At 37.4% G+C, this 10,937-nt stretch overlaps 1 protein-coding gene across 1 annotated transcript; it reads left to right on the top strand.

Annotated features, from left to right (window-relative positions):
* The first annotated feature begins 3,062 nt into the window (after positions 1-3,062).
* IFNG (interferon gamma) lies at positions 3,063-7,949 on the top strand. Its single transcript, XM_046012838.1, has 4 exons — positions 3,063-3,253; positions 4,440-4,508; positions 4,604-4,786; positions 7,298-7,949. The coding sequence occupies exons 1-4, from the start codon at positions 3,140-3,142 to the stop codon at positions 7,430-7,432; spliced, it is 501 nt and encodes a 166-aa protein (XP_045868794.1). The 5' UTR covers positions 3,063-3,139; the 3' UTR covers positions 7,433-7,949.
* Positions 7,950-10,937: the final 2,988 nt, after the last annotated feature.

Genomic DNA, 10,937 nt, shown 5'->3' on the forward strand with positions numbered 1-10,937 from the left:
AACTTTTATTTACAGTCTTACTATTTTTTAAGAAATTAAAGAATGACCATTATCTCACAAATTCTACAGAAAAAAAAATCCCAGACACCAAACCTAATAGGATATAATTATTTGAATTCACACATCTAACACAGTTGAAGACATATACAACAATATTAATGGATATTGACTGGGAGACAGATAGATTAGGGGAAAGATCTTGGTTCTATACTTGGCTCTACATTATCCAGTTGAATGAATTTAAGCACATCACTATTTTTCTGAGTCTTGATTTACAAATCTAAAAAGTGAGGGAATAGGCCATAGATAATCTCCCTAATTCCATAATTCTGTGCTGTGCTTGGTCATGTTATATAGTTATTAGAGGATGGATTTTAGTTATGTAGTTACAAATTGCAAACATCTGACCATATTGTAAACATATGCTTAATATATATCTGTAATTTTGAATAGACATGCCCAATTTACAAACACCCAGATGATGTATAATTCCCAATTATGGCCCGCACTGCTCTTAACTCCTCACCCCAACACCATATTTCAGTGGATAAACCAAGGGATGGGCAAGACCAATCTTTACTTCTTTTCAGAAAGTTGAGAATATTCCTTCCAGTAACTAGAAGTTTGGCCACTGGTTTCTTAGATGGTAGTGAGTGCCTGCAGAGTGTTCCAAGGTTCTGAGAAGGATTTCTTGCCACTATGTCATGCTGTGAGCACATTATCTGGGCTGTACTTTTTTTCGGAGAAGAGCTACAATAGAGCTTTGTGGCCAGCATTATAATTTCTATACTTTTCACTTGTTTAACATGAGATTTTGTCCCACAGGTAGGTTTTGATCTTGTTTATTCTTTGGGAAGATAGACAGCCCCCCAGAGTTTTCTGGCCTTTTGGACATAAAATAATACATGAGATTGTCCCAATAAGCAGAATTTGGCTAAAGAGGCATAGCATCATGTTTCCAACATTCACCATAAATCCTGTTTAATTCAAAACCAGTTTCCTACAGGTTAGGTTTGACAGCATTATGATGAGAACTTAAGAGAAAAGAACTCAGAGTAGATCTTCAAATAAGCATTCAGATTCACATTTATTCAGAGCTGTCTATGGGTACATCTCCATGTTAAAATGCTTTTAGGGAATGAAAGATGGTTATAGAAGCAACACAACAATTTCTGGTTTTAAAAAACTTGGTCTAAAAGGGGGAGAGAATACCTGAGTAACTGAGAATGAGGGGCCAGGGCTCTTTAAAAAGTATGAAGCAAGTGCTAGGACTGAATGGAGGATACCAGGTTAATTTTAAGAAGGAAATTTGGGGAGAATTATGGAAATAATGGATTTTTAGGCAAGGCTTGGATGGATGGGTATCATTCCCGGTGGCCAATGAGGGGGAAGGGAACTCAAGGCCAAACAAAGGAATAGTGTAAGCAAAGGTTCAGGATGTGTTGTTTTAAGGAACGACTGATCATCTAACCTGCCCAAATAACAATAGATAACTTACTGGGTGCCTGACTGCATGCCAGGTAAAATTCTTAGTACTTCATGTGTATCAACTAATTTAACTTTCAACTGAAGTCTAGAAGGAGATCCTAATATTAGTCTCATTTTAAAGGTAAGGAAACTAAGTCTTAGAAGAATTAAGATGCTTCCTCAAAATCACATAGCTTGATAGTCATGGAGCCAGGATTCAAGTCTGCATCCATAACACAACACTCCAGATGTATACAGAGTACAGGTACAAGTGCAATATAGTTTAGAATCAAAGAGTGGAGAACCTTCTGTACCATCCTGAGTGTTTCACTTCAAAAATGAATTATTGAGGGAGGAAAGGAGAAGAAAGAATCCTGGGGTGTTTTTTTTGTTTGTTTGTCTTGTTTTTGTTTGTTTGTTTGTTTGTTTGTTTTTTGATATGTGGAAGGAAAAGATATAAAAAAAGAAAAGAAAAAGATTCTCCATTATTAATGGTTAATTGGAACAATTGACCATCCAAGCTATACTGTTCAATAGGGTAGCCTCTAGCCACATGTGGCTATTGAGCATTGGAATAAGACTAGTCCAAACTGACATGTGCTGTAGGTATAAAATCCGTGCTGGATTTTTAGGATTTAGTATGACAAAGAAAGGTAAAATATCTTATTAATAAATTTTGTGTGTTGATACATTTTAAAATGATTTGGGGATGTATTGGATTAAATACAACATATTTTAAAAATTATTTTTATCTATTTCTTTTTACTTTTCTTCTTCTTCCTCTCCTTCCCCTTCTTCTTCTCCTTCCCCTCCTCCTCCTTCTTCTTCCTCTTCTTCTTCTCCTCCTCCTTCTTCCTTTTCTCCTTCTTCTTTTCCTCCTTGTACTTCTTCTCCTCCTACTTCTTCTTCTCCTTTTTCTTCTCCTCCTCCTCCTCCTTCCTCTACTTCTCCTTCTTGTTCTTGTTCTTCTTCTTCTTCTTCTATTATTTCTATTGGTCAGTATTGATCCAGGGCAATACAAAGTTGTGGTAGGTATTTTACTAACCAACTTTGATGAAGGACTTCCTTACCACTTTGGTCTTTTAACCACACTCTTTCCTTACTTTCTGGTCATTTGCAGGAAAAATTTTAAAAGGCACCCCTCCTTTGTAAAAGTTTGAGCTCCTATAGAATTTCCTTTTTTACTTGCTCCTGACCACAAACAAATGATCAATGTGCTCTGTGGACAACAACTCAACAATTTACAAGGGCAAAGGATAGAAATGCAAAAAAGTTTCCAATCCATGAATGGTGTGAAGTAAAAGTGCTTTCAAAGGATCCCACAAGAATGGCACAGGTGGGCATAACGGGTCTGCCTCATCGTCAAAAGACCCAAAGAGTTGAAAGGAAACTCTAACTACAACACCAAAATGCCACAAAACCATAGTTATTAATACAAACTAGCATCTCCGCCTATCTGTCACCATCTCATCTAAAAAAAAAACTTGTGAAAATACGTAATCCTGAGGACTTCAACTAGGTATAAATACCAGCAGCAGAAGGAGATGCAGTACAGTTTTCTGATTGTCTGTAGGTCGGCTATTAGAAACGAAAGATCAGCTGAGTCTTTTGGACCTGATCAACTTAAACTGGGAGCTACTGATTTCAACTACTTCAGCCTAACTACGAAACAATGAATTATACAAACTTTATCTTAGCTTTTCAGCTTTGCGTGATTTTTTGTTCTTCTGGCTATTATTGTCAGGCCATGTTTTTTAAAGAAATAGAAGACCTAAAGGAATATTTTGTAAGTATGATCTTTTAATAACACTTGCTGGTGTTGAAATGACTGAATGTCGACTGGGAGTTGTCTCTATAATACGCTGACATCTCTAGGCCATAGTCATCTTGAGAAGATTTGGTATTATTTTGACTGTTTACTAGGCATATTTTTAACTAAATGATCTAGATACTGCTTTCACCCTCTGCTCAATGTGCTATAGAGACATAGGGGCTTTCGCGAATCTCCCAAAAGATGGGAATAATACGGATATAAAGCACAATGTTGATAATTTTGTGGTGAGAATTCAATTGTGATGGCAAGTAATATGCATATTGAAACAATGACTAGCTATTAGTTTCTGACTTCTTAGAGTACTATGGGGTGACGATAAAAGGTCAAGATTAGCATTAAACACGGTAATCTGAATTGATCAATTAAACAATATGAGGTCCTTCAAGTTTTGGCTTAAAAAATTTATAGGTGTTTCTCTCCAAACAATGGTTTCAAAGTTCTACTGCCCTGTCTATGTTATCTATGGATTATACTTGAACTCAGTCACTTGCTGAGATTTTGTAGGAGTTATAATCTGACTTATATTAAAATTTTAGTTCGTTTGTTTTATTTTATGAGCTCTTAAAAATGTTATTTGTGGTTACTTAAAATCATTTTTGCATTTTAAATATTTTATGACTTGTCCAAAATGTAGTTATTATAATTGGAGCTATTATATTCAAGCATTCTCAAGCTTTTTTATTCTTACATCATCTAAACAATTTCACACACACACACACACACACACGCACACACACACACTTGGAATTATCTTTTAAAGCTGGTAATACCGTATAGGAGGACATCAGTAGATGTTATGGAGACCAGTACCATAGGGGGGCAGTATTTTATAGTGGGATGATTTTGCTGATTTTTTTTTTTTTCTTTTTTAACTAGGCTTGAAAATACTTTCCTTTCCTTACTATAGTTATTTGGGACAATTGAAGTATCACTGGCCTTGTTGAGTTCATTTGTAATATTGAAATTTAAGGGCTATACTAGAAAATAAGAAGATAAAATGGCATGATAGTATTTGGTTATATCCAACATACCAGCTTTACTAAATACAGTTGAAAAGAAAATCAGTGGATATTGTCAGCAATAAAACCTGAAGTACGTTTTTAGGGATTGTAAACCATTTTTCTTTCTTCTTTTTTAGAATGCAAGTAATCCAGATGTAGCAGATGGTGGGCCTCTTTTCTTAGATATTTTGAAGAACTGGAGAGAGGTAAACTGAATATTTCCATTTTGCTGCTTTCCCTGTTGCTTATTTTCTGAGGCATAAATTCATAGCAACCTTTCTTTGTGCTCTTTTCTTCCAAGGAGAGTGACAAAACAATCATTCAAAGCCAAATTGTCTCCTTCTACTTGAAACTGTTTGAAAACTTTAAAGATAACCAGATCATTCAAAGGAGCATGGATACCATCAAGGAAGACATGCTTGTCAGGTTCTTCAATAGCAGCAGCAGTAAGCGGGAGGACTTTCTTAAGCTGATTCGAATTCCCGTGAGTTGATTTTAATTCTTTCTTTGATTTCATTGCAGAGGCTCTTGTAAAACACAGAATTTCCAGAATGTAGATTAGCTACTGGGTATAGTTGTTAAAACTATGAAGTGAACCCACGGCCAGACCTCCTCCTTAGTAATTCCATTTGTGCTTGTGGGTGACTTTGCCAAGTCAATGTGGAAATCATTTAATTTTGTGAGTTGGGGGGAAATGCTGGCATTGTGTCTATTGTGCAGAGACAGGTGAATGGACAAATCCTGTGAGGAGGAAGTAGTGAAGGATCCAAGGGGAGTACTGAGAAGAACTTGTCTCATTGTTCCTTGTTTGTGTGATGGGAAGTCTCCTGCTTAGGCTGGGAGACTGTAGGTCTTAATGGAAAGGGTGAGGGTGGGGGGGTGGATGGAGAGGATTTATGTCCTCCTCCCACATTGGTCACCAAGGAACCTTGTGACCCCAGATGAATCACAGGCTTGGCTAGGGCTCAGTTTCCTCACCCTGAAAAGAGGCTTTTGGGTTCACTCTAATTTCTCTGTTCTCCTTTGCTCTAAAACTCTACCATGCCATGGATAGAAAAAGAGAATGAGATAGCAAAAAACTCTGGTCTCTGAAAAGGCACTAAGCACATTCTCTTGCCAGGCTCTGGTCAACCTCTCATATGGTACAGCCCAAGTAGCAGAGAGAGTGTTTGTTTTTAGAGAAGAAAATAGAATTTATATCTTATGAAGAAATTGTTTTATCAACTTTTGTATACTTAGCTATCTTAGCTGGAGAGATCCTTAGCTTGTCAAGCCTTATCTCATGAAACTGGCTTGAGTCTTTAAAGTTATGACTTCCAGAAGCTGAGAGATAACTTTGAAGCATAAAGATAAATCACATTTTCTAAAATTTTATCTAGGAGACAAAGGCCACTAGATTCTTTTGGGTTTGGCTTTGATGTACAAAATTTGAATGAGAAAGGGCAGGGTCTTGTGATGACTTGTCCTCTCAGGATGTGTGGCAGCTGTCAGTCTTCCTTGGCCTGTCTCTCACCCCTCTCAGATCAGATAAGGGCTTGTTCTTCAGGATTTCTCTAGTCTCGAGCATGTTAGATGGTACAGAAGTGGTTTGGAAAATTGTTAAGACCATTACCATTTTCCACTGATAGTGTTTTCCAGTGGTCAGCGGATCCCCTCTGACCCCAGGCTGGAGACTGAAAAAGCACTGAAAAGTTCCTGACCCAGGGCTGCCCTTTGCTTGCTGTTCAGTCCTAGATGAGCCTCTTGGTTTCTTGGTGATACTCGGAACACTGGAAAGTAAAACTTATCACTGGAAAACACAGCTGGTAGAAACTTTTTCCTACTCTGCTGTAACAGGGCCTTGAAAAAAAATCTGTGGGTCCCATCCTTCTGGAAGCTCCAAGCCTCCTGCTTCATAATGGACAATTTGAATAAGCTCTCAACCACTGTCTCCTTTGGCTCAACTGCTAGTATTTAAGAATGTTATGCTTTTTAATAATTAGTCCTGAAACCTAGAATCCCTCTAGTTATTCTCAGAAGTGTGGCAAGGTGGTCACAGTGTTTCCAGTATTAGAAAGAAACATAGTGGCAGAGCCAAGATGAAAGTAAATGGTCCCCATTTTAATAAAGGTGAATTCACCTAAATGGTTCTGCAGGTTAGAGTGAGGAAATAGTTAAATTTGCTTGGATAGAAAGGTGCAGTGAAATTTGCTGCAATCCCTAATTTTAAAAGTTTGTGCTAGTAATTGCTTATTGCCATATGAATATGCTTAGTGTTTATTTTTAATCCCATTGTAGAAATGATGAAACTGACCAAATTGGGGGGAAATGAAAAATTATAGTATTCAACTGTCTTAGACTTGGTGTTTACAAAGTGCTGAACCTAAATTGGTGGTTCTCAAACTTTGGTGAGTAACAGAATCACCTGGGGAGCTTAATAACCACACAACTGCATAGGTCTTCTCTGACTTCATGCATCTGGGTCTCTGAGTTCTTCATTAGGTCTCCAGGTTATTCTGCAACACACTAAAAGAGAGAACCATTGACCAACAGTAACTCATTTGATACTTACAACAAAGACTAATTAAAGTACAAGGTGGATACAATTGGTAGGGAGCCTAGAGATGCTTGAAATAATCTCCTCATTGTTTAGACGAGAAAATAGAAGTTGGGAGAGGTCAAGTGACTGGTTTAAAGTCAGAGTTATTACACACAGTATTCAAACCCACATTTGTTGTCACTCCACTAAGGCTCTTTTCATTATATAGTTTTGAGAATTCCATGGCAGTAAATTTGAGGATATATCATGTACCCCATCATATTACAGCATAACTGGCAATTTATTTGTAATTTTCATCATAATAAGTGAAGAAACCACCATTGTGTATTAAGATAATATATTGTCAGTGAAAATCATTTGTTTTGAAGGAATACTTCTATTTTCATGATATTAACAGCATAATATCCTGATGGCTTGTATGTCTGGAATTAATTTTGCTGCTTTCTTCCCCAAAAGGTGAATGATCTGCAGGTCCAGCGCAAAGCGATAAATGAACTCATCAAAGTGATGAATGATCTCTCACCAAGATCTAACCTAAGGAAGCGGAAAAGGAGTCACAGTGTATTTCCCGGCCGCAGAGCATCGAAATAATGGTCATCCTGTCTGCAATATTTGAATTTTTAAATCTAAACCTATTTATTAATATTTAATATTTTACATTATTTATATGAAGAATATATTTTTAGACTCATAAATCAAAGTATTTATAATAGCAACTTTTATGTAATGAAAATGACTATTAATATATGTATTATTTATAATTCCTTTATCCTGTGACTATTTCACTCAACCCTCTCCCTTCTTTTTTCTGACCAACTAGGCAAGACTGTGATTTCAAGGCATAATCTCAGGAACTAACTAGGCAGCTGACTTAAGTAAGACCCTGTGGGTTATGCATTTATTTCACTTGATACCATGAGCACTTATAAATGAAATGATGCCATCCAGTTGCTGCCTACTTGGAAACATGTCTGTATTATGAGCCACTGCTCTAATGGCATGTCAGATGACACTTGAATGTGTCAGGTGATACGACTTGTCTCCTGATTAAGAATATAGCATTTCTTCTCATGCCTGGTGCTTCAGAATACCACTGACAACTATGATTGTACCCAAATAGAAAGTAATTAATTTGTTTAGATTATCAATATTTAATATATATGAATAAAGTATAATTTCATAATGATTCGTGCTGTGTCAGACTTTTTCTATGTGAGGACTGGGGTAAATGAACTACACTCTAATGAATTAGTAGAGGAAAGTCATTTTTTAGTTGTGGAAATCTTAGAATTGAATGAAGCCCCAAATGTGCTACTTTTCTCCACTGGGAATTTCTTGGCTTCCTTTGTACCATCTGACAGCTGTTGGAGTTCTCTTTCCAAAATATAAATTTAATCATGTTACCATTTACTTCAGAGATTCTGCCATAGAAAGTAGTCCAAATTGTTTAGCTTGGCATGCAAAGATTTATTTCTGTCACTTCCTCAAATCCCTATTGCATCATTTATGTAGGTATCTCCCATCTCCTCTGTCTACCTTGGGCAAATACTACTGGGTATGGAATAGTGAGTGTGAGCTCTAAGGAGAGAGGCCTGGATTGGAGTCTTGGTCCCACCATTACAGGTAGTATAACTTTTAATTAATTCCAAGCTGCAGTTTCCTCATGTGATACAGAAGAATAATTGTGACTTTCTCATAATATTGTGGTGAGAGTTCATTCTTTCATTCAAGAAATATTTATTGGAGCAACTACTATGTGCCTTGTGATGTTCTAGACATTTAAGATAACACCGGGAACAGGACAGAAATCCCTGCCCTTGGAGAATTTAAAATTTAGCCAGGGGAGACAGATAATAAACCAAATACATAAAATATTAGTAAATTGCATGTTATGTTAGAAGGTGTTAGATGCTATGCAAAAAGAGTAAAGTAGGATGGGGGAAATTGGGAAACTTATGTGTAAGGCTAAGTGAGTGGGCTATAGGTTTAAATGGAGTGATTAGATTTGACTTCATTGAAGAGATGACATTTAAGGAAGCACTTGTGATAGGTAAGGGAGATAGCCACTTGGATTCCAGGCAAGGGGAACATCCTTGCAAAGCCTCTAAAGTGGAGATTTGCCTTGCATGGTATAAGAAATGCCAGCAGACCAGTGTATAGGAGCAGAATGAGTCAAGAATAACTCAAATTTTTTGACTGAGCAACTAAAAAAAATGAAGCTGCCATCAACTGAGATGGGGAAACTGGAGTGAGCAGGTTTGGGGAGGAAAGTCAGTTCAATTTTGAATATGAAGTTCAAGATGTCCATTAGAATTCTAAGTGAAGATGCTGAGGAGGCAACCAGCTAGATCAGTCTGAAGTTGATAAAGAAGTCTGGACAATTGACATAAATTTGGGAGTTGAGGCATAGAGGGGTTATTTAAAGACCTAATACCAGGTGAACTTATGAAGGTCATGAGTTTACAGAGTGAGGAGGAGTGCAAGGATTGAGTCTCCAGGCATGTCATCATTAAGAAGCTAAGGAGAGCCCATGAGGGAGACTGAAAAGAAATGGTCAGTGAAATAAGAGGACAACCAAAAAAGTGAGACATCCTGAAAACCAAGTGAATAAAATGTTTCAGGAATAAATTTTTCAAGTGCAGGTTGGTCTAGTCAGATGAAGACTGAGAACTGACCCCTTGATTCAGCAATGCAGAGGCCATTGTTGATCTTGGGCAAGAGCAATTCTGATGTAGGGTGAGGTTGAAAGCCCGATTGCAAGGGGTTTAAGAGAAACATTACAGACAAACAACCATGAGTAACTCTTTGCAGAAGTTTAGCAGTAAAAGAGAGTAAAGGAAAGGGTAGCTGTCAAGGTAAAAGTGATCAAAAGAAGTTTTAAATTTTTTGGTTGTTGCTTTTGATTGGGGAAGAAACCTCATGTTTATGCATTGGTGGAAATAATCTAACTAAGGAAAAAATAATAGACAATGTAGGACAGAGAGAGGAGATGTGCAGAGTGGTTCCATGACTAAGTAAGAGAGCACAACTGAGGACACAGGAGGAATTGGCTTTAGGCAGGTACACAGAAAGTTTATTTTTATTAATATGTGATAAAGTAGATTATGCGGATTCTGATTTTGGCAGGTGGCTAAATGTGATGGTGAGAAGTTTTGGAAATTTTAGCTAGTTGTTTTGAGTTTTCTCAGTGAAAGAGACTGAAGTTTAGAGAGGAAGTATTGGAGTCTTGGGAAGAGCAGAAGAATGAAAAGATCAAGGGAGGGCAATGTGGATTGCCAGGCAGCTTTAAGGACCCTCTTGAAGTCCACAGTTCATGAAGTTAAGGGACATCAGCTGGTATAACTGTTTTTCTTCATTTATATAGAGCTGTGGGTGAAGATCGAGAGTAGGCAGAGAGTTTCATTTAGCAGACTTAATTTGGCCAAGGAAGTAGGACAGAAGAAAAAAAGACAAGGAGGTCATGGAAATAGTAAATTGGTGATAAGCTCTGAGCTGATTAAAGAGGGAAAGGAATATGTCCACATTGCTGAAGGAGGGTGAAGAAATGATTAGAAGGAAGGATATCTGCCCCACCTCCAGGCCTAAAAGATGAGAGAGAGAAAATCAGCCAACCTTTGAAGGAGATGAAGGGGAAGCAGTGCCCTTAGGGGAGAATCTTTTGAGTATGAGAAAGTTGAAGTATGATGATTTTAGTTGGTGCTGGACTGTGAGTTTCAGAAGATCCAGTGAGTAGGGGTAGGAGGGGGAGGTCATAAAAGGAGAGGTACATAAAAGTGGGTTGTGAGTCTTAGACTTTTTATGATCACTGACATAAACAAGGATAATGGATATAATGAGATCAGTTTTGCTGGTTTTGGTGGCAAGATTGTGAGTGTCAAGGAGAGAAAGGGCTAAGTGCCTCAGACTTCCTTCTCAACTATTTCACTTAACCCTTTCACAACAATAGGAAATAGTGATGAGTTAAGTGAAACAGTTAGTTTAAAGGAGTCAGTTTAGTCCTTGAAAAAAAATCAGGGGTCATTATATTGATTACTGGGTAGCTAAGTAACAGTGGATGAGACTGGATTCCAAAATTTCCAATCCCGGTCAGGCAAGA

This window comes from Meles meles, chromosome 7 (genome assembly GCF_922984935.1).
Source record: "Meles meles chromosome 7, mMelMel3.1 paternal haplotype, whole genome shotgun sequence".
NCBI classification, from domain to species: domain Eukaryota; kingdom Metazoa; phylum Chordata; class Mammalia; order Carnivora; family Mustelidae; genus Meles; species Meles meles.